The following is a 23,182-nucleotide window of genomic DNA, read 5'->3' as shown; positions in this document are numbered from 1 at the left end:
GCATGTTTCTGAGTCTTTGTGATTTAGGAGAGCACACAATAGACCTAAGGTCGCGGTGCAATGCTCGCCTTTCTACCTTATCTTATAGCTTCTATTAATATCACGTGGGTACGGCTACGAACTTGATATATTTATGTTATTGTATTATACTTGTATGTAATATATCCACGAATATAAACCTGGCGAGTCCCTAAAAGAATTTGTGACATTTTTCATTTTGTTTTTTTTTTTCGGGGAATGTTGCAAAAATATCTTCAGCATCATCATTGTGTCGTCACAGCAATGGGTGCAGTTCACTAAAAAACTGTTCTCCATTGAACCGTCGCCCACCCTGCGTCCAGCTCCCCCTCTTTTTGTCCATATTATATAGATATTTCCTAAAATATTCGCGCCCGGATAACATCTGTATGGTATAAAATGGCCACCTCACAATGTGTCCTGTTGAACCACTCTTTTATGTTTCTGATTAGCCTAGCCGTCCATCTACTGTGACGTCCCTGCTCCCAACGCGCTTTTCATTGTTCCAAGGTGTCTTTCTTTATTTCCACTTTTGTGGTGCCGACATTTGCACCTTATTTCTTCAGCGTTCTCATTTTCTTTCGTTCAAATGCTAGTATATTTGATATGTAATGTATACTTCATAAACTAAAATAACATTTTTTATTAACATTTAATTTAATAATATTCATGCCATTACTCACTATGATCTCGCAAAGCTTGCTAAATTTGTATGCACACAGCACACCCTGTGTCTTGTATAACACTGTATACTTCATTTGTATAACACAGTACAGTGTTGGTAATAAAAACTGCGCCCAATGCAAATATATGTAAAAAAATATTAGTAAACCAAATTGAAATTTACAAGCCACTTCATTGAAATTTACAAGCCACTTCCATTGGCAATTGTTTTCCACAACAATACCATGCAATATCTAACGATAACGCAACCGATGTGCGATAAGATTGCGCCAACCTGCAGAATATTGAAATTTTAACTGAAAGGTGCAGAGTTCAGTAGCCGTATAGCGGTATAAGTGAACGGAAGTGTCCGAAAATAAAGTGAAAATTACATTAAGTGTTTAGAAACGAGTTCTGCTGCTAGCAATTAAAGTAGTGTTAGCATTAGAGTATACTAAAACAAACGAACAAAACAGTGTCTTCAATATGATGTGGCACAACAATAAATTGTTTATAACTACCTTTGCCGTTTCACTGCTGCTTGGCTACGTAGCTGCACAAGGTGATAACAGATAAAGTACAGTAGTGCCTAGTTAAATGAAACTCAAAAAAAAATATTAATGATAAACAACAATTACTACTGCAGTTACCAAAATATAGCAATAATTAAGAAAAAATTTAAAAAACAATATTTTTTTTCAAAATATTTTTCTTTAATTAGATACTATTAATTGCTATAGTTGTTACGACGCGGAAAGCTGCTTGAAAAACTTAGAGGCCACTGATATAAAAACATGCTCGGCGAAAACTTGCTTCACACAAATTAACGGTATGTATTGGTGCATATAAATGTATTTTCACGAAAGTAACTAGTCTTAAGAGTATAATAATTGATAATAATAATTAAAATTATATTGTTTTGGGTTAAAAGTTTTACGCAACTACATACGAGTATACCAAAGCTGAACCAAACGCTTGTTGTATTTGGTATCACATGTGTGTAGGTACTATGTAAAAATATTGACTACAATTGAACAGCTATTGGCTTATCTAACTAAATGAACTGACACGAAAATAGTCTAATAAATATATTCTATGAAAATGTATATTTTGCGATAAAACTTATCGAAACACATGTAAAAGTACAGAAAGACCTGTGGAAAAAATTCCCCTTTAGCAGAAAACGCTTTGAAGTTATTGTTTGAAGAGTTTGCACGTCTTAAACTAACAATTATTATGATATGCCTTATGTGTTAGGAAATAAAAATTGTTTCAATTATTTGAAAATGACATACAAACATACTTAACTTAACTAAAATTTAGTTTTATTTAACGCAAGTTTTCAATAAATAAACCAAAAAAATTCGGAATGATTTTACAATGTTATTAAAAAAATATTTTTCAAAAAAAAAATGTAAAATATATAGATAAATTATTTCTCAATTTCCAAAACAGCTCGATACCATAATACTTGAGTTCAATGTTTCAGGGCAATATTTTTTAATAGACACCACATTTCACAATGCATCAATATCATTTTACTGGCTTTTATGAGCTATCAGACAACCCCTATAAGCGCATAATTGTGAAATTACATATAAACATACACATGTACGACATGAGTATGTATTTTTTCCAGGTAATCAAACCAATAATGATAGATTAACTTTATTTATGTATTTATTGGAAATGGCAGGTGGATTTTACTTATCAAACAAAGGCATAAAATGCCTCAACAACATGACAAATTGACTTAGTTTGGTATTAATAAAAAATCCAAAGTATCAAAAAATTGATTATTGAAGCAAATTTCTAAAGTATCTTGCAAATCGGGTAAAATAGGTCATGGTACGGACTAAAAAAGCAGCTTTGGATAAAAAAAATATATGTATATACATATACATACATAGTTGCGAACTTCAATCAACTACACGAATTATATTTTGTTATTTTGTTATCTTCCATGGACTATTATCAATATTGCATGCCAATTTTATTTGTCGTAGCCTCAACAACTGTTTACACTTCATCGAGGTTAACAGCGGCACCAAGCACCTGTGACTTTCTGTAAGGTAAAGGGTTTTATAGCGTTTACAATATATGTATGTATGTGAATATCAATATTTATAAATTTTATTAAGACAGGAAACCAATGGAACATTAGTTGCTGGGGTATTTTTTATGAAATAAATACAATATGTTAACAATTGATGCTCATACCTGTCAATTAAGGCTAATTCATACAATTTTATAAATATGTGTATATTTATGTTGAGGAAGACTTATCTTGTTTTTGTACACTGAAGTATATATGTATATACATAAAAGATAAGCGTGCGGAGATGAGTGGAGTATCTGTATAGCTAGTCCTTCAGTTTTTGGTTTTGTCAGAATGGCAGATATCGAACCACTAACCATATAGCAGCCTTACAAACTGATCCAACTGAAATCAAGTTTTTGTAGGGAAAACTTTTTCATCCAATCCGAACATGCTGTCCAAATCAGACTACTATGACATATAGCAAACTTTCAAAATGACAGCAGCAGGTTACATACGTTTTTAAGTTTATTTACCTAAAGTTGCTATAAAAATGCAACTATGAAGGATACTACAGCTTCAATGCAGCCGATTTTAGCGTTTTTTTCTTGTTTCATTTTTTTTTTGTTTTTTTGTGAAATTGTAACCTCAACTATGCCAAATCTGCCGGGTTAACTAAAAACTATTTTGATTTGCTTCCTAAATACTCCTAATCACTAAATGAAAAATTTGAGCGCGTCAAGTGTGAAAGAACAACAACATGTATGAATTTGATCCAGCTCTGAATGAATTTGTTCCAGCTCTGTCTGTTTTAGGACCATTTACGATCAAAGCAATATCAAAAGTTGCGTAAACATTGACACAACTAAAATTTATGATTTTCTACTAAATTTAATTTTTCCAAAACTACTAAATCATTATTAAGTATATTTAAATAATTAAATGCACAACATTTTTTGTTCTAAATATAACATAAAATAATTATTTCAAGGATGCTATTCGTACAAAATGTAAAATCGCATGATATAAATGTCTAATAGCAGCGCTATATTGACTAATGTTGCTGACTTCGGTAAAAGAACACCTATCGCCATTGCGAGTATACATATTGTGTCATTTTAACCCACTAATAAACATTTCGTTAGCAATGTAATGAATAAAATATAATTTGGCACTCATGCAACATATTTATTTCGCTAAACATCAAAAAAATCGCATGAAAGCCAACAAAAGTAACTGTGCTGTCAATATTGCCAGCGCACACACAACTGCACTTTATAAGCAAAACACAACGCAGCAAATGCGCTGGCATATTTACATATAAAGTAATAAAACATTATTAAATATAACAAACAACTTACCTTAATTGCGTTTAAAGTGTGTAGAAACGGAATATGTTGTCGTAAAACCTATAATAATTTCAAATACTTAAAGAAACTCCTCACACTTGACCGGCACTCCGACTTGCAGCGGCCACTTTTTCACAACACAATATAAACCGTTTATTTGCACTGCCGGCGCACATTTTTCACTTATTTTCTATAGCAAACACATAAAGCTAACACGTTATAATGAAAAAATAACTGAAATCGACTTTTTTAATAGAAAATTCACAATTCGCACAAGAGCTTCGGCAGAGTGAATTACTTTAGCACAAAATGAAACGGAAACTGACAGCAAGCATTGGAAATGGCGGTCAAATTTGGCTATGCACAGAGTTGCATTTTTTTAATTGCGATATATTTGCTTTATAATTTTATTAAATTAAAAGTGCAGATTTTATTTAATTTTTACCCTTTCTTAATTAGTAATTTATATTATAGTTTATATTCACAAAATATATACCAGCATGAATACACACGATTGCTTTTCACTAGTTTTTAGTAAATTGTCTTACCAGCGGCAAGAAATTCTTATATTTAGCAGCCAGTGTAAGCCAAAATGTCTACCATATGACTACAGTGCAGGATAAATATAACCAACAAAAGTTAAAATGTTTGCATTCACATGCCCTTTTCATTCACATTTTTTATGAAATAAACACAATTATGCGTTAATAAAAATTATTAATTAAAAAATATTTAATATTGCACTAAATAACAACATTGTGCATATTCCTTACAAGCCAAAGAATACAAATTAAAGGTTAAGCCTTGAAACCCTGAAGTCTGCCAACCAGCACTGTTTACCTTGCTAGTCAAACTGTTTATAACTCATGTACTCGCTGATATTTCACTATGAACATACAATATAAATGGAACGGAAGTATTTTTAAATTTATTTCAAAGTTATGTAACTATAACTTATATTATAATAAACGTTAGAGACGATTGTGTTAAATTTGTAACTCATTTAGTATTAAAAATTGCTAAGGTAATTATAAAAGCCTGAATGTTACGAATCGATAATAGCATAAATCGATGATTTCTTAATTTTGCAAAGTAGAGTTGAATTTATTATACCTGCCAAATTATGCACTATTATGCATGTATGCATATACATATGTAATATTTGTAAGCATTTCATACAAACAGCTGATTTTGCAAATTCATTGAAGCCTCCTAATTAATCAATAAAATAAATAAATACAAACTTTTAAACGCAAAAAGTCTAATATGAGTAACATACACTCTCTTCACAGCTAACCTCACCATTTCGCGTGGTTGTTTGGATGATGACAAAGTGACTGAGTGCCAGGCACCAAGCTGCGTTACTTGTAGCGGTACAGAAAAATGCAATAATTTTAATGTCTGTAAGTCTTGCAATTCGGATGATGACCCAACGTGTGCTCAAACCGATGCATCAGGAGTGAATAATGTTATTTGCGAAAAAGCCGATAGCAAATGCATGATCAGCGTGTTGGAAAAGAAGACCGAACGTGGCTGTGTGACAGATGAGATCGCCAAGACATGCACCGATGAAAAGACATGTCAAATGTGTACGGGTGGCGCTTGTAATCTTGGCATATTTCCGCAGGATCGCCTCACATGCTTTCAATGCAATGATACGGTTGCTGCTTGTGCAGATGCTCAAGCAAGTAGCAGCGCATTGCCGTGCACACAGTACGTGGCGAACGATGCCTGTTATATGTATGGCAGCGATGAAACACATGTGACACGCGGCTGCACGTCAGATGTCGGCGAGCAGAATAAATGCGCAACAAACGACGAAAAGTGTAAAACTTGTAATGCAAATGCGTGCAACAGCTATGGTTACCAAACTGAGCAATTGTTGAAGTGCATACAATGCTCGGACAATGATCTATGTGCATGGGGACACGAGACCAGCGCGGCTAAGAGTTGTGAAAAACAAATCCTATACTCAGCCGAAGGTAAATGTTACACACGTACCTTTGAGAATGGTACGGTAACGCGCGGCTGTTTCTACGATCTTGATGATGCCGACCAAACAGCGTGTGAAGCTGGCACAAATTGTGCAACTTGTACAAATGCGAATGGTTGTAATAATGCTGATACACAAAATTTCACCTGTATTCGTTGCCGAAGTGATGAAAATAAGAACTGTCGCTCCGCTCCGGAAGAAATTGTCGGCGAAAAGTGCACAAATCTAGTGCAATCAAATGAGGACATGAAATGTTTTACCGGCGTTTGGAGTAAGTAATTTAATAATGCAAATAGTTATACCCTGAACATATTGAGTGAATATATTAAGTTTGCTACGGTGGCTGTAACACTTTTTTCAACTTTTTAGGAACCAATTTGCTTATACGTGGATGCCTGATCGATTTGGAAGATCGCGATCAATATATTTGCAATGACCCGGAAAACAGTAGCTGCGAAGTCTGTAACACAACTAATTGTAATAATAAGTCCAGCGGCGCTGGGTATTTCTTCTTAACAAATGGCTTACTGCCAGCTGTGCTCTTCACGTTGTGGCGTATGAAATAAAATATATGTACACTAACAAAATATACTATTGCAAAAATTTAAATATACTTTTATATACCATATATGTATATGTACTTTAAAATATAGTAATTTACAATCCTACCTATTGACATACATTCATTACATATGTGCACTAGATTACAGTATGCGCTTTAACTATTAGTAAATAAATAAAAAAATTTATGTAAAGAAAAAGAAAAACAATTTTTATTTATTTCACATTGGATTTGCACAGTTTGCGTAAAAAGTAATTAAAATTTATATCCGGATACATAGAGCTTAAATTTACTAAAATCTTGCAAACACGGTTTTTATTCATTATTTAGTTTAAAGCATAAATGTAGCTAGCATAAAACTTGCCAGACCCAGCCAAAGACTTAACTGTGAATTGCTTTGGATAGCAGCCGAAGGCGCCAAGAGATTGTTGCAAGCCTTGTCATAGCACAAAATGCATTGTTTTGAGTTGGACTTGCAGTATTTGAGGCCTTCATTGGTGAGTTCTGAAATGCAGCCGCGTGTGGTAACATTTGTGTCAGCTGAAAGAAGATTGAGGTTAGGGTTTATTAATATTATTATTGATAGAGTAATGGACAAACTCTGTCCTATTCAATGTGAGCAGAAAAATTTATATTTGACACAAAGAGAGTTGCGAATTTTTTAATTAAATTATTTTGATATTAAAAATTATTTAATATAATAAAAAATAATTAAAAAGTGAAAATTTAATTTTCTTATGTTTTTTTATTGAAATATTTTAGTTTTTAATAGTATAATTTTAAAATTTAATTTAATTTTTAGTTCCTAAGTCAAAGGCGATTTTTTTCGAAATAAAAATTTGTTTGAAATATAATTTTTTTTGAAATTAAAAATTAAATTTAAAAATTTTTCCTCAATTTAGATTTTTTAAGAGTGAAAATCAGATTTAAAAATTTATAAATAAAATGAGTTTGTAGTAGTTTTTTATGCTCTTGCAACATGTTGCTACAGGGTATAATAGTTTTGTTCACCTAACGGTTGTACGTATCACCTAAAACTAAGCGAGATAGATATAGGGTTATATTGTATGTATGTATATATGTATGTAAATGATCAGGATGACGAGACGAGTTGAAATCCCAGTAACTGTCTGTCTATTCGTCCGTCCATCCATCCGTTCAAGCTGTGACTTGAGTAAAAATTGAGTTATAATTATCAATTCACTTACCCTTGTACAGCGTGTAGCAGCCATTCTGTTTATTTTCGATGGGTTGGCAGTTCATCGCTCTACCAGGACCCGGCGCACACTTTGCATCCGTGGTGCTGCTGCAAGAGTAGCAGCTCAAGAGTTGATTCGCATTCACTGGCGGCGAAGTGTTGTCCACTATGACAGTTGGTGGAGCATTTGCTGCATCACTAGATTCAACACCCTGTGGTTTAGCATTGTCCGCTGCGGGTTTTTCGGGCTCACCCACATTCGACGTTGAATCGTCACCGTGTTCTACCACAGTAGTTACACCACTATTCATGGCATTTTGTTCGTCATAATTGTTTACCGATACTTCGTCTTTATTCGTATCCGCGTCCTTGTTTACATCGCCCTCATCATCAGCGTCATTAATGTCGTTCGTATTCTGCGGTACTGTTTGCTCTGTGTCTCCCGGTTTTTCAGCAGTCGCAGTGGGGCTCTGAACTTCTGCATTTGCTTCACCCTCATTTATGGCTGGTGCATCAGCAGGATAATCCGGCGATGGCCCTTCATTTTCCGGCTCCACTGCTGCGGGTTGTTCCACTGGTTGCACCTCAGCCACATCTTCAGCGCTACTGACTTGTGTCGCCTCTGCGTTACCATCGACATTCGTTATTTGCTCGACACCAGCCGCAACCTCTTGATCTTCATTGTGTTCAGTTTCAACTGGCTGCGGTTCTTTCACTTTTTCCGAGGATTTGTCATTGGCATCACTGTTTTCTTGTTGAGCTTCGTTTGGCTGGGCAGCGGCATGCTGCTCCTCAACTTGTACATTATCCTCTGCTTCTGCATTACCATTGTCACCAATATCCGCGGGATTGTCAATCTCTTTCGATGTATCTGTCGCACCCCCAGTTGCCTCAGTTGTCACCATTTGTAAAGCTAGTGGCACCGGCAGTACGGTTGCTTGCGATTGCTCGTCTATAACTTCAACTTCTAGTTGAGAACTCTGTTTGCTTTTATCCTCCAAAACACATACGTAATCTGTTTCTTTGTCTAGAATGTAACGGTTATAGTTTACACAATTAATATTAAATTAAAAATATTAGTATATTGTTTTTATAAGTAAGTTTGTAACTTTTTTTAACTTTTCTAAAATACTAGATGTTATAATTCTCAACAGATTTAAATTTGTTTCTTTTTTGATAATTGGGTTTAAATTACAAAAAATAGTAAGACTTTGTTCGTAATAATAAAAAATATTTCGAAGAATGGTTTCTCGCACGAAATTTACATTAAAAAGTCTTACTAATTTTTGCCCACAGTAGTATAACAAAATTCTCAATATATTTATAGAATTTAGAATTTTTACTTACCCATAGCTAGAACACATGCTTGCTCCTTGCAATCGATTGTTCTGTCCAGCTTTGTATTGTCTGGGCTTTCACATTTTGGTGTAGCGGGGTCCACACACATAGAACACATCGCAGAATGTTCTATAAAAAAATACCGATCAAAATGATTATTAATCTGTAAGAAAGTCGCTATCACGCTATGGAGAGTTTTTTTTTAATTTGACAAAATGGCGGCGGGTTGAACAAAAAGTATCGAATTTGGCCATTTTTTCGACAGTTTTTCGTTGGAAAAAATTAGGAAGATTAAAAAAAAAAAACAAAACAACTTCCATAGCGCGATAGAGAATGAAGTAAAAAATGTTTGCTAGATATCTTCAAAACTCTTTCTTTGAGAGTGGAAACCGCTTTGAAAAATACCATTCTGAAAAAAAGATTGTCTCGCTCCCTGTTCCCTTTCTACAATAGACGCTGTAGCGACCGTAATAATTTGAATTTCGTTTTCAAAATTTAAGAGAATATTTATTACGGTGCATATATCCTATCTGATAATGCAACAAAAAAATCGATTTTTCGAAAATTTCACACTGAGACGATCTCTTAATGCCAAGAACTCCTAAATACATAACAAAAGATCCTCATTTATTGTCGAAATATATTTGAGGCACATTTTACAATATCTGCATTGAATTACAACATCAAGAGGCGTTAAATAAATTCTTAAAAATATTATCTACAATTGCAAGTATCTGCGCCAGCTGTCGATTAAAATAAGGATACTCCAGGTTTTAAGTTTAAAGTTTTTACATTTTCGAATTTCTGATTTCTTTACGCACTTATAAAATACTATATCTGAATTATAATCTCACTGCCACGCCACTTTTAAATATTTAATATATACATATATATATATATTTATTATATGTTTTTTTTCATTTATATTATATTTATTTAAGTTTTTTTTTCCGTTTAGTAATTTTTAGCAATTTTTAACTCAAAAAATGAATCCTTAAATAAACATTAACATCGCGTGAGATTTGCTAACTATCAAGCAATTTTATATATATATGTACATATGTATAGCATAACAGTACCCGCAGCTTTGATTCGCATGATGACTATGCTGCTCACATAAATCAACCAAACGATACTCTTCATTTTTAGTCTTTAGGTTTTTTGTGGATTTTTTATATTTTAAACGTTTTGAGAATACTATAACCGACTTTGTCTGCTACTGACAGACGCTGCTGCACAACTCGTGCTGAAATTAAACGTGATATGTTTTTTAACCACACTCGGCTTAATTAATGTGTGACATAAGATTTACAGGGTGTGTTAATATGAACAGAAATACAAATAACTATTTGATATTAATTAATTAGTTTTTTGATATTATTATTAATTTTTTTTTTCATTTTATATTTTAATTTTTTTGGTAATTTTTTTTAAATTATTTTTTGTTTGCATTTAAAAAAAATTTAAATATTTTATTTTGCTTGGTTTCATTATTTTGTACGATTTACTTTTTTTTTAATTAAAAATTTGTTTATTAAAAAATTATTATTTTTTATTTGTTTTCTTATTTTTTCGTATTGGCACATCCTGTAAATGCTGTCCTCTAGCCTCTATAGTAGCAAATATTTTCATATTTTTTATCGAATATTTTACAGTTCACATTATTTTATTTTTTATCATTATTTGTATTTTGTTTTTTTTTTTGCACATAACGCTTTGCAGCTCAATTACAAATTAAACAAATTTATCAGCATTCATTTAATGTTAAAACACACAGCAGCGATAATAACGGAAAAAACCACACATAATCTATAGCCAACAACAACAAGCGCAACAAAGAAACTGCACTTTTAATCTGGTCACCAATCAAGCCGAGCCAATATTTGACATGATAACTCTTGCACAACTTGACGAATGACACTGCGTATGATGAACATCATACGTGTACGATTCCAGTTTATAGTCATCAATATTTGAAAACAATTAAATTAAATACAAAGAAATACAATATAATGAAAGTTATTTGTCATGTATTTTTGTGAGGCGTGGGCTTGACCCACGACATTTGGGCCTAAAGGTACATTTACCCACACATTTACATACATACATATGCATGTATTTGTTGCTGGTATACATTTCTTTTTTAGGTTAATTGCAAGGGCTTTATAGCAAATGCTGATGTCTATCTCGCACAGTGCATACTAAATAAGTTATGATGTGAAGTAGAAGCAATTGTTGGCGTGTGGTCGCCAAATTGGCTGGGAATCCGCGCTGTGCGGTGCTCCTCAGCTGTTAGGCGAAATGAGTGGGTTGCGTTGGAAAAAAATGCTTATATAAAATTATTCGATATGTGTATATATGACTTTAGTTAACTGTATCGCATGCAATTAAGGAATAAGTGTTTTGCATATAGCGGTAATTTTTATGTGTCTATACTGGAGAATATTTTTAAATGCTAATATATGACGATAACATGCATTAATTAACTCAAAAAAGTGAAATCGATATGTTAGCTCAGCTTAATGACCCGTAGATTCATATTGATTCTTGAAATTATGAAATTTTAATGAGATTGCCACTTGACATTCGCTAGCATGTGTAAGGGAAGCATTAGATATTCACCACGAAAACACTAAAAAATGAACGTGGGAACACGATTGGTGTCCGTGACTTTGGCTGTTTTGAAAAGATAGACACGCACAGTGTTTCTACAGAGAGGTGAAAAAAAATTTGGAAGTGGTAGTGACAATACTTTTCTTTAAATTTTAAGAATTAAAAATAACAAAAAAGACCGCAATGAAGCTACAATACCCTTCATAAGTGCAGTTCTTATAGGACAAAAGTGAACAAAAAAGTCGTTAACATGAGTTTGATTATTTCAGTTTGTAGGGCCGCAATATCCTATAGTAAACCGATACCAGAGATTTCGACAAATGACTTATTTCTTGGGGAGAAAAGAACATGTGCAAAATTTGAGATCGATATCTGACTGAGGGACTAGTATACAGACGACTAATCGCGACAAATCGTCACGCTGATAATATATAGGGTTGTTATTGTTGTTGCTGTTGTTGTAGCAGCAGAATTCTGCCGAGTTGACAGACCTTGAACTGATCCGGATACGTAGACCCGACTGTCATGGGAATGACATACATACATATATAGAGTATCCGACGTTGCATTCTAGATATTACAAACTTATTGTCAAATTTAATATACACTGTTCAAGGTAAACCGACTTAAATGGTGTCCATGACCTCGTTGGAAATTTATGATTATCCAAACGTTATCAATAATCATATCTGTATTTTAAACAAACATAATGCTCACAAATGTACATACATAAATGCATATGTATCCAAGACATAAGATTTGCAGCAGGTATGCGCTTTGCAGCAAGTGGGCCACGACAGGGGTCAAATATATTAGCTTTGCCAATATCTCAGTTATGAATAACATGTAAACACGCTTATCTTACTTTGATAAATATAGAGCTAACGGTACATTACATTACGCTTACATATACATGTGTATAAACATTTACAAGTGCATTGGCGATAAACACGATTAAGTTTTCAGTCAATAGCAGAATATTTATAGCTGCTATTGTCTTCACTGACTAATATGCCATAAATACAAGGCAAATAAACCTTACAATAATAACCAAAATTGCCCTTATAAATATTTAATCATGAGTCAGTTACACATAGTTGCGCACACACATGTAGATATACATATCAATCCATATGTAGATATTTCTAGAGATTAATATATGTACATATGTACATATATGTAAGTATTTTATAAATGCTGGCTATACATATTATTGCGTATCAAATAGGGGTTCAGACGGTGTTTTGTGCAAAAAATTGGCGACTTCAATGTGCACAATTGTGATGTAATTAGCATGCTGGTATAATTGTAATTGAAATTCAGGCTATTTTTAACTATAATTACCTTTAATTCAATTTATCTATTCGCCTTTGACATAAACGACGCATTATGCCATTTCAAATGTTGTCAATCACGACATGTTGAACCAAATATTCATATGCTCCCCGTGAAAATCAATATTCTCCCTTGATAGTAATAATATATGTATGTAAATATAAGTATGTATTTGAGTATATGTATATAATTATGCATAAATAATTGAAAAAGGATATCACATGATAAAAATAAACTTGCCTTTCCAGAAGGCTGCTAAAAATACAGCATTTCAAACCATATCACACTATGTCTCCTTTTGGGCTGATTAGCTTTAAACTCCCTCTCTTTAACTTTAAACACACATTTTCAATAATTTGCTTTGAAATGCACATTTTCAATAAATTCACTATTATTAGCTTATAATTTTAACAACAAACGTTCAAATAATGCACAATTGTTCCGAATTAGCAAAAGCTCCTTTGCTTGGAAAAAAATGGCGGTAAGTAATGTCATTTCCGTGAGAAACAGTTTTGTTGGTTATCGAAGTGCTGATAAGTTATCGAAATAATATAGTGTATGAAATAAATATAAAGTAATTAATAATACAAATAATTAATTATAAAAAAGCATATATGACAACAAAACGGCTTTGAAATGCATACATATGTACTTAGAAATAAATCGTTCATTACATTTTACAACGCAACAGTTTTGCATGCACTGTTGTTATAATGCCAGTGATATTTGTGTAGCAACTATCGCTATATTTCTTGTGATATATCTACACTATACTAAATATATTATATAATGATTAAATCAACTCAGCAAATAATAAAAAAGTAGCTGCTTTAAATAAATTTAAATTATTTAATATATAAGCACTTCAAATATATTTCACCACAACTTTCTATTTGTTTACAGCAAGCAATAATCGATAACCACATTCGTGCAACGCGCACTCACCCCTATCACAGAACAGCTGTTTATAAGAATATTTTTCCATTGCAGTGTGTGTCAGCCAGTAATTAAACTTCTGGATTTCTTCAATTTATTTTCATAAATTATAATTATTTATTCAATAAATTCAGTTAGTAACTAATACTGCAAAATGGGCACAAAAATTGTGAATCGTATCATGTTAATTACCGGTTTAATAAGTTTATTGCACGCCGCTTTTTCAGCTGCACATCGTAAGTATTCCGGTAAGCCGAAGCAGAGCCTGAATTAAATTGCATTTTGTCAATTTCTAGATCGCACCTATTTGCGGCTGACGGAACAAGACTGGACACATCTACCAGTAGATGTAAGTACAACTGTTTTAACACAATGCGCTTGATTCATATTAAAATGTTGTTATTTTCCCTTATAGGTAATCGTGCAGACTGTTGTCAGCCTGCTGGTGGTCGTGTACAATTTAATACAAGTGGTTGGTAATTTTAAAGAAATACGTGCCACGGTCGACATGCAAGAGAAATCCTGGGATACATTGGGTAACTTGCCTTCATTTTACACATTCAATCATCGTGGTATGGCTTTATATCAAAATTATGAAGCCGAACCGACAACAAACGTTGGCAACAAGAGTAGTCTAGATGTAGATTATTAGCAAAGAAAATTGTGTTTAGTCGTAAATTAGTATTTGTGTTTACATTCTTTGTAAGCTATATTTGCAAATCCAATAAATCGAAATTTTTCGAATAAATCCAGAAACTGCGTAAGCTCAGGTATATTTTATAGAACCTTTCAAAGAATTTGTTCAATTTTATTATTTGCTAAATAAATATACAAGAAATTGTGCCGTACGTCGGCGTTTTGAATAAAAAATGCCTCGGCGCATCTGTGATTCCTCAATGTAAAATCCGCCAACATGATATTTGCGCTTAAATTGATACAAATTAATTAAGCTGTAAATTAAAAGTTATTCCTCAAATTATATAAACTGATAAACATTATTAAAGCTGTAAATAAAAATATAGTCTTCAAATATGTAATACTAAAAGCTTATGACGAAAATAGCATGTATTGAAAAAATTTTAATATGTAAAATCTGGCAATCATACATGTGTTAGCTCATTTATTTAATACGGCAACCCTCAATCTCCAATTGGAAAAGGCCATTTCGGCCAGTGTTGTGTTTCTTTATTTCATTGCAATTATTTTCGTGATTGTGTGCGGACGTTCGTTTTTTGATAGCGCTCGTTGTGCGGTAAAAAGTAACGGAAATTAGTTAAATAAAGAAAAAGTAGAATTGAAAGGTATAATAATTATTATAGTAAAACTATAAAAATTTTGAAAAATATTCATATATCACGGTTTAAAACTACTGCGGTAACAAACAGAGTTTTACGCTATCCACCCACACTTGACGGCATTTGATACTCAACGTCGAAATTTTGTCCGCGTATTTGTATTTTTAAACATTTCTGTATCCTTATTCTATTTTTGTCGAAAATCGGTTTTCACAAGTGTTCGTCATTTTGTCAGTGACATTGTGTGTGTGTTAACACTGCTGTCCTTTTTATCCTGTCATTCGTATTCCGACTTGATAAGGGTGTGTACTTGATGACCTACCCATTGAAAAAAGTATTTGAAGTGAAATATAAAATAAACAAGTGAAACATTCGTGTACACCTGCAACTGCAACGTTAACATAAAGTGCAAGGTAAAAACTATTCGAAAATACGCCCTGTGCAAGTGAGGTACCGAGTTTTCAATTTTTATAACGCACAAAAAGCATAATTTTCACCAAAATGTCGGTATCATCAAATGCATCATCTGCATCGTCATCTGTAACTGGTGTGCCCATCAGCAATGGCAGTGGGAGTAGACCATCGTTGGGACGACCGGGCAGCTGTGATTCGTCCTCCGCAGGCAGCGACTCGTCTGAACTAACACATATTCTGAATCGCAGACAAGTAATTATGGATTCGCAGGAAGCTGGCATTGAAGTGCCACATCAATTCAAAGTGGTTAATGTATATACGGAATTCCACGAATTCTCAAGGAAACAAATTAAGGATTATCAAAAAACCTTTAACAAGTGAGTCTTTTTAAAAAATTATTTCGCTTAAACATGGTTACGAACAATTTTTATAATTAGATATAAGGCTACTTGAATATATCTAGATGGTTAGGGATGTGCAATAAGGCTTGAATGTTTATTCAAAAAACGTGGAATATCAATAGCCTTGAATGACAACATCCTTTCCCAAGGTCACTAACAACAAATGCACATACATATATTTTTAGCTTAATGCGTGCATGTAGTATGTACATATGTATGTAGATGTCGTATGTCATGCGAAAGGGTGTATAATTCATAATGCCGAAGAATACTTCAGCCCCTGTCAAGCTAATGCAAACATCAATGTCATCAGCTCCCACCACCGGCAAGCCACAACCCACCCACGTTACCCTGAAATTACTTCGCAGTCACGAGACTGCATTGAAGCGTATGGAAAATGTAAATCAACAGTAAACGAAAAAAGTGTAGCAAACAAACAAGATATGATGCAAAACATATTCAGCGGCTCAGCGGTCTTCGCTGCATTGGATTATGCAGTGGTTGATATGCAACGCTTTCATGTGGAGCAATGGTTTACTTTGCTTTTTGGTTTTGTTGTTGGCAGAGCGTGTCACATTTTTCTCACTATCACTGCCGTTCATGCCCGTCTCTATAATAGATATTACATTTGCATTGTGTGCACTTCCTCGTGTTGGTGAGACTGTTTAATAATTTATGAATTAACCGCAGATCGTGTCAGTACATATTGACATGACGTCTTTGCTGACTGTCTAACTGGCTAGCTTGCTGTCTGCCAGTTAGTCACTCTGCCTCCAATCGCTTCTTGTTCACATCTTCATCTGTTTATATGTATGTGTATTTGTAAGTTTGTGTAAATGCGTGTGTACCTATTACTGTAATCATGATTATTGTCATGTAGCCGGCAGCCAGACACGCTGGCGCATTCTCTACCTACAATGTTTATATGCATGTTGCTTACAGTTTAAAAAGAAGCTTACGCATATTTCTTACGTATGCGCTTTTCCGTTTACCACAAAATTTACATAATTTTTATATGAGTAGTTATAATAGTAAAATCGTGCATATGATTATCGCATGTAATTGATTCAGCGTTCTCAACGCAACTTCTTGGGTATTTTTTGTTTAAAAATTTTGTTTTATGTTACTAAATATTATCGTGCGAAGTATGTAAATACGTGTGTAACTGCAGGTTTTCTGTTAATTTTGTTACGGTGTACATTTTTTATTGCTTGAAAAGTTTTTCATATTGCAATTTCCGTTTGGAAAATTAATATTAAATTTGACAACGTGATTTGATAAAAATAGATAAACAATTAACATATGTTAAATAAATGATTAAAACGCACATATAAAGAGAAAACACCGAGATATTTATCCAAACAAGATATTTTGGGTAATTTTTTTCGCTAAAACAACAGCAACTCCAAAAATCAATACGTCAGATCTACATAACGGGAACGCATCCAATTTTTTCCGGACAAGAATAGTCAACTCGTCAACAGCAAAATTTTTTTGGCAATGACGCTACAATAACAACAACATTTTAGACTTTTACAGCAACAATTCCAACACTATAACAAACATATTTCTTTTAAGTAACATTACCACTTGAGCAGCATGCAACAAGAAGTCAACTTCCGTCCTAATTGCAATTAATACAACTCATCAAAAGCGCGTCGGTCAAAAAAAAATTAGTAAATAAATAAATATTCACAATAATAATAAATTACTATGAAGAAAATAAAACACTGCAGTGACGATAAAAACTCAAGTCTGCGACAGAAGCACTATATTCACTATATTTGCCCACATATGTACATATGCACATACATACATACATATTGTATGTACTATATATGGGCTTACGAATGTACATATCTACTCGTTATGGATTTTGTACTAGAGCTCAGATCGTTTCCTATTTCTTCCCTTTGTTTATGTCGTTCAAGCGTTTTATCATCAGTATGCTCACGAATATGTATGTGTTTGTAGAATTGTGCATTGTTGACTCTATAGCGCTTGTATGCGTATTTATCTTAAAGTACTATGCTGACTTACGCTTATCTCGACAAGGCTCCAACCCTCGCAATCACTTAAAGCGCCATAGTTGCGTCTTAAAACTAATATTTACTTATTGTTCTTGTTATACATGTATACACCACTCTACTCTTCTTTAATTTTTGTTATATAAATGTTGCTTACCTGCTCAACAAATCCAGTGAATGACTAAAAAAGTACATATTTGTGTAGGTAGTTGTGTACTCACATGCAAGTATAGTACTTGTACCCAAGTACTTAAACGCCTAATATATAGAAATATTTTTTTTGGTTTATTTTATACAAATTTGGTCTAGGGCTAAATACAATTTTTTTTTCCAAAACTGAAAAGTATCTCCCCACAATATCCATAACGTTGTAGTTTATCTGATGCGGCATTAATGTTTCACTAAAGTAGTTATATCCAATTGTCAATTTACAAAAAATCGTTTTTTTTTGCATTTTTGACTTGCATGTGGATGTAACCCGTTAAAACAGTATGTGCAAACATTATATAAAAAAATACTTTTAATATAAATTAATTATGCAATGTGTATATTGTCATTTCAAATCTGATCTCAATGAACAAAATTATACCAGTGGCAACAACAAATTTATCTCTTCTTCTTTGTCATACTTTCATATACTTTCTTATCAATTTACGCGTTATTTTTGCTGAGCCAACGACTTAAACCTTATCTGCTTTCATATTTTCATTCAAGATTACTCAGCAGCCTTAACTTGCTTCTCTTAGACACAATTCCAAAATTCCATGAAATTTTAGCACGTTTCCAGGTAGTCAATTTGACTGTATGATTTTTTATATTTTATTATGTATGTATCATACTAATAAAATTGTACATATACGTACATATGTAAAACATAGCACATGATTTGACAAACTGAGAAAGCTTAGGCGCGATTATCATGCCGGTTGATTTGATTAGTAAGTCAAATAAGGTGATTCGCACATTTTAAATTATGCAGAAAAAAAATTAGTAAACACATTATTTACATTTTGTGTGTGTATTTTTTGTTGTGTCAGTTTTTGGAGGTATTAATAACAATTAGCTGGTAATTGAGGAATTGTGCCGAGTTGACAGTCCTTGGCCGTGTAAAAATCCGGGTCCGTTCCGTTTACTTAGACCCGACTGTCGTGGGAACGGAGTAGTTGAAAGGTCGACAATCTTGTTTTTGAAATGTATTATACGAAACCTTATTTTTACAGAAAACTGTATTGACAAATTTTAAGATTTACCAGACCTCAAAATTTTAAAAAATACATTATTAAAAAAAAATTAAAAAACTGAATAAAATAAATTTGACTATATAAAAATTTTCAGAAATAGATTAAGATTGATAGTTTTTGAATACAAAAAACATCTTAGTAGACAAAAACCAAACGGAAACGAAAAAAAACGTTAAAAGAAAAATAATTTACGGACATACCGGGATCGGGAAATGGAAGAGGAGGGCGTGGATGAAGGGTTAAAAACGTTTTGTCTCGATTTTCGGCAACACTACGAGTCCTATATAAGCAAATAATATGGCAATGTGGTAGGTATTGAAAAAATCTATGTATAACTTCTGTATGTGATATGACTGTTTTCACATAGCCTCAAAATTCATAAAAATAAAATAATAAAATAACTAAGTTTTTGGGTTTTTTGTTTTTATCTTGTACAATTTTTTTCAAAATCTCTCTAAAAAATATTGTCCATACAGTGAGCTAGTATCAAAAAAATAAAAATAAAAATTGACAAAATGGCAACGTTTCTAAACAAAATTTAATTTTACCCAAAATTATAGTAGTAAACAATTCAGAAATTATACAAAACAATCGCTTAACAAAGAAATGTGCTACACAAATGGTTGATTGAAATCGTAAACAAAGGACCAAAAAAATTATTCGGGCCAGTGTGGAAATAACTATAAATTAAATAAATTAGCGCCAATCTTTCTATACAAGTATAAATATATATGTACGTTTATATATATTATATTTTTTTAGCAAATGTACTAGTCCTTTTGTTACAAACTCCAAATGACATAAGTAAACGTGTTCAAACGATTGTTGCCTTCTTTATTTTTTTATAGCTTGAGGTTATGTTTACATACATACATATATAGTACTACATATACATATGTACCAACTCCTTCCTGTTTTTCTATGTTATTGTTTTTTGAACCTTCCTTCAAATTTTTACTGCACTTTTAACTGACTTTTCATTTTATTTTACTTCTACTATTTTATATACAACCAATTATTACTGCGCTAATTACATTTATACACAAAGATTGTTGGTGGTAAGCTCGTGTCGCCGTTGGTCTGCCTTACTTTACATTTACATATTTACATGCATATAAACAAAAAGAGTAAGAAAATCTGGTTATTTTTAAGCTGACTCCGTTTATGCTTCACGGTACATTGTCGTCATGGGTGCACTCGCCGTTTTATTTACAAGTAAATTGAGCTAAGATCACGTTTTAGCGCCAACGCCAACTTTGACAGACAGAAATGAAAAGGAGACACATTTAATTAGCAGCAATTTCATATAAGTCGTTTATAGTGTAACAAGATATTTACTATTATTTATTTTTTCATTTAATAGTATTGACCGACTGGCGACCTTGCTGGCGGTCATTAGAAAATGTAGTTTTTGAATAGATAATAGTGCACCACTTAGTCTCTTAGTTTTTGAAATATCGATATGAAATTTTGCACACGTCCTTTTCTGTTCAAAGCGTGGCTCTTTCGAAATCACCGTTATCGGAACACTTTAGCAAATAGCTGCCATACAAACTGAACGATTAAAATCAAGTCCTTGTATGTATAATTTTTTTATTTGATAAGATATCTTCACGAAATTTGACACGGATTGTTGTTCAAGGCAACACTATAATCTACGAACATATCGTTCAGATCGGACCACTACAACATGCAAACTAAACGATCAGAATTAAGTTGTTACATTGAAAACTTTTTTATTTGACAAGATCTTCTTCTTCATTGGCCTAGACACGTTTTACGTGGTTATAGCCGAGTTTACAAATGCAAGACTGTTTTCTTCCTTTCATTGGGAATGTTTTTTACATGAAGGATCCCAAACTCAGTGCACAAACCTGGGGAGCGATAGTTCACCTTCTTAATTTAGCTCACCTTCAAACGGATGTTTTTTTGGCTGCACACAGCATACTTGGTCTAAGACGGTAAGGCGTGATCTGCTTGATGCATATGTAAAATAATCGTTTCTGGCCATTTCGAAGTGAATGGTAGTCTGAGAACTTTCCTCACTTGCGTGAATTTCTACACATGACTCCATCCTCTGATATCTTCGTGAACTTTGGCACGAATTATTGTCCAAGGTATAGTCTCCGATTAAATTGTTCGGATTCGACCATCGATCAAAATTAAAGCAAAAATCTACTTATACCCTTTTATTATATAGCTTCGTTGCAGCCGAGGTTAATATATTTTTTTATTATTTATTAACATAATTTTATTGTAAAAACACTTTTCAGCGAAATTCCCAGGAGTGTTTAACTTTAACTATCGAGGAACATCAGTAAAAATAAAATAACGTTCCACTCATTTGCCCGCCTCCTTTCGCGTCTTTCTTGCCATATTGCATTGCCTCATTTAGGAAAGATTTTGAAAAAAAAAATTCTATTATTTCCTTTATTTACTGCCAGTACTCGCATTTTGTTTACCTTGATCTCACGAAATTGACGTCAATGATCCGCTCTAATGTCCGTCTGCAATCTGTTTAATCAGCGATTTTCGTAAATATTAGCACAAATAATTCGTAGACAGCAGAGAAATACACACATGCCTTTGTTGCTTTGTTCACGCCAGTTCCATGTTCCAGCTTGGAACATAATAATTTGATTATTTGCTCTATTTTTGCTTTGCTATATATTTTTCGCTTTATTCTTTCATCTGTAAGCAATTCTAAATTCCAAAATTCAACCTCATAAAGTTGCTGTAGACAAATTTATTGCATTTTTTTATTTTGTTTTAACACTGCTAAGTTTTACGATTTCTAATTCGTATGCTGTTGCTCGGTTGAAATTTTACATTCATTTACATACTTGTATATTAATTTCATAGCTATTCCATTGCCTTTGATGATTCAGAGATTTTGTTTTCATTTTTGTAAAAACCATTTTTTTAGAATTTTTGAAGGTTTCAGAGAATATACATACATATGTGTGCATTCATAAAGTTTTTATTTTCAAAGTCATTTTAACACCTGCTCTGAATCATCTTTGAAATCAGGTAGGCTAACAAAATGAACGTGTCTAATTAGTTGTTAATTAAAAACCTGCATATACAGCCACTTTATATCTTTTGCCTGCTATACTATTTTATATCTTGAACTGTAAATCACTTTTTATTTCACAATTTTTAATTTCTTTAATTTAAGACTACCAATTTTATTTAACAATTTACCAGTATTTAGTTCATATATTTTTTTAAACCTGATTTATTTGTTAATTTTTTCGAGATAGATTATAAATTTATAACGACATATATATATTTGTATATCAATGTTTTAAAATATTATATAATTTTATCTTTTTTAATGTTTTTTTTCTTCTAATTCGAAAATTTTCTTTAAGAACTCACGCTCATAAAAAATTTTAGCATTTTTATTACTGATGCTGAATTTAAGGCTGAGTAAGATTACCAAATTTTTTAAAAAGCATTGACTATATTACTTATTCAGGTCTTAGTCGGTATATAAAACATTTGTGAATATAATATTTGATCATCTAACATAAATCCTTTCAAAGTTCACAGATTAAGGAAGCTCATTTCAGTGCCATATACACTATGAGCAAAAAATAGTAAGACTTTGTTCATAATTTTAAAATTCTTAATTTATTCTTCAAGATCTATGTCGACTACCTCAAATAAAGTAAAGTTAAAATCCTCGAAACAGGAATTCTCAAAGTGAGTAACCCCCTTGGCCGCAATACACGTACGCCAACGTTTCTTTCCAATCC

The 23,182-nt window shown here is 32.6% G+C and overlaps 4 protein-coding genes across 10 annotated transcripts in view; 3 read left to right on the top strand and 1 right to left on the bottom strand.

Annotated features, from left to right (window-relative positions):
- Positions 1 to 1,014: 1,014 nt before the first annotated feature.
- LOC126753883 (protein psiI-like) lies at positions 1,015 to 6,691 on the top strand. The gene is made up of 4 exons (XM_050465628.1): positions 1,015 to 1,243; positions 1,403 to 1,510; positions 5,361 to 6,332; positions 6,431 to 6,691. The coding sequence occupies exons 1-4, from the start codon at positions 1,168 to 1,170 to the stop codon at positions 6,625 to 6,627; spliced, it is 1,353 nt and encodes a 450-aa protein (XP_050321585.1). The 5' UTR covers positions 1,015 to 1,167; the 3' UTR covers positions 6,628 to 6,691.
- Positions 6,692 to 6,806: 115 nt separating this feature from the next.
- On the bottom strand, positions 6,807 to 13,601 carry LOC126753881 (enolase-phosphatase E1). 7 transcript variants are annotated; one of them, XM_050465625.1, is made up of 5 exons: positions 13,344 to 13,601; positions 13,117 to 13,234; positions 9,169 to 9,288; positions 7,832 to 8,848; positions 6,807 to 7,163 (listed from the first exon to the last, which is right to left on the bottom strand). In XM_050465625.1, exons 3-5 carry the CDS (start codon positions 9,275 to 9,277, stop codon positions 6,955 to 6,957), a joined length of 1,335 nt encoding a protein of 444 aa, XP_050321582.1. In that variant the 5' UTR covers positions 9,278 to 9,288; positions 13,117 to 13,234; positions 13,344 to 13,601; the 3' UTR covers positions 6,807 to 6,954. The 7 variants fall into 7 exon arrangements, with proteins under 7 accessions (XP_050321582.1, XP_050321578.1, XP_050321577.1 ...); XM_050465621.1 differs by lacking the exons at positions 13,117 to 13,234; positions 13,344 to 13,601 and adding exons at positions 10,239 to 10,405; positions 10,813 to 11,225; XM_050465620.1 differs by lacking the exons at positions 13,117 to 13,234; positions 13,344 to 13,601 and adding exons at positions 10,239 to 10,405; positions 10,891 to 11,225.
- Positions 13,602 to 14,061: 460 nt separating this feature from the next.
- On the top strand, positions 14,062 to 14,799 carry LOC126753888 (ER membrane protein complex subunit 5). Its single transcript, XM_050465632.1, has 3 exons — positions 14,062 to 14,279; positions 14,340 to 14,392; positions 14,459 to 14,799. The coding sequence occupies exons 1-3, from the start codon at positions 14,198 to 14,200 to the stop codon at positions 14,693 to 14,695; spliced, it is 372 nt and encodes a 123-aa protein (XP_050321589.1). The 5' UTR covers positions 14,062 to 14,197; the 3' UTR covers positions 14,696 to 14,799.
- Positions 14,800 to 15,236: 437 nt separating this feature from the next.
- Positions 15,237 to 23,182, top strand: part of LOC126752380 (EF-hand domain-containing protein D2 homolog) — a 46,341-nt gene continuing 38,395 nt past the window's right edge. Inside the window, exon 1 of the mRNA XM_050463125.1 lies at positions 15,237 to 16,129. Within this exon, the coding sequence (XP_050319082.1) occupies positions 15,840 to 16,129 (290 nt within the window). The 5' untranslated portion in view covers positions 15,237 to 15,839. The remainder of the gene's footprint in view (positions 16,130 to 23,182) is intronic.

The sequence above is a fragment of the Bactrocera neohumeralis genome, chromosome 3 (assembly GCF_024586455.1).
Source record: "Bactrocera neohumeralis isolate Rockhampton chromosome 3, APGP_CSIRO_Bneo_wtdbg2-racon-allhic-juicebox.fasta_v2, whole genome shotgun sequence".
In the NCBI taxonomy this organism is placed as follows: domain Eukaryota; kingdom Metazoa; phylum Arthropoda; class Insecta; order Diptera; family Tephritidae; genus Bactrocera; species Bactrocera neohumeralis.
Note: the sequence above shows the minus strand (reverse complement) of the source record. Positions and strands in the feature narration are given on the sequence as shown.

Excerpts from the sequence above, each read along its gene's own strand:
- LOC126753883 (XM_050465628.1), top strand. The coding sequence starts at position 1,168 with ATGATGTGGCACAACAATAAATTGTTTATAACTACCTTTGCCGTTTCA. Across the intron at positions 1,244-1,402 it reads TGGCTACGTAGCTGCACAAG|ATACTATTAATTGCTATAGT; the intron begins GTGATAACAGAT and ends TTCTTTAATTAG. Across the intron at positions 6,333-6,430 it reads ATGTTTTACCGGCGTTTGGA|GAACCAATTTGCTTATACGT; the intron begins GTAAGTAATTTA and ends TCAACTTTTTAG.
- LOC126753881 (XM_050465621.1), bottom strand. The coding sequence starts at position 10,302 with ATGAAGAGTATCGTTTGGTTGATTTATGTGAGCAGCATAGTCATCATG. Across the intron at positions 9,289-10,238 it reads CATGCGAATCAAAGCTGCGG|AACATTCTGCGATGTGTTCT; the intron begins GTACTGTTATGC and ends ATTTTTTTATAG. Across the intron at positions 8,849-9,168 it reads AGCATGTGTTCTAGCTATGG|ACAAAGAAACAGATTACGTA; the intron begins GTAAGTAAAAAT and ends GTTACATTCTAG.
- LOC126753888 (XM_050465632.1), top strand. The coding sequence starts at position 14,198 with ATGGGCACAAAAATTGTGAATCGTATCATGTTAATTACCGGTTTAATA. Across the intron at positions 14,280-14,339 it reads CGCTTTTTCAGCTGCACATC|ATCGCACCTATTTGCGGCTG; the intron begins GTAAGTATTCCG and ends GTCAATTTCTAG. Across the intron at positions 14,393-14,458 it reads GGACACATCTACCAGTAGAT|GTAATCGTGCAGACTGTTGT; the intron begins GTAAGTACAACT and ends TTTCCCTTATAG.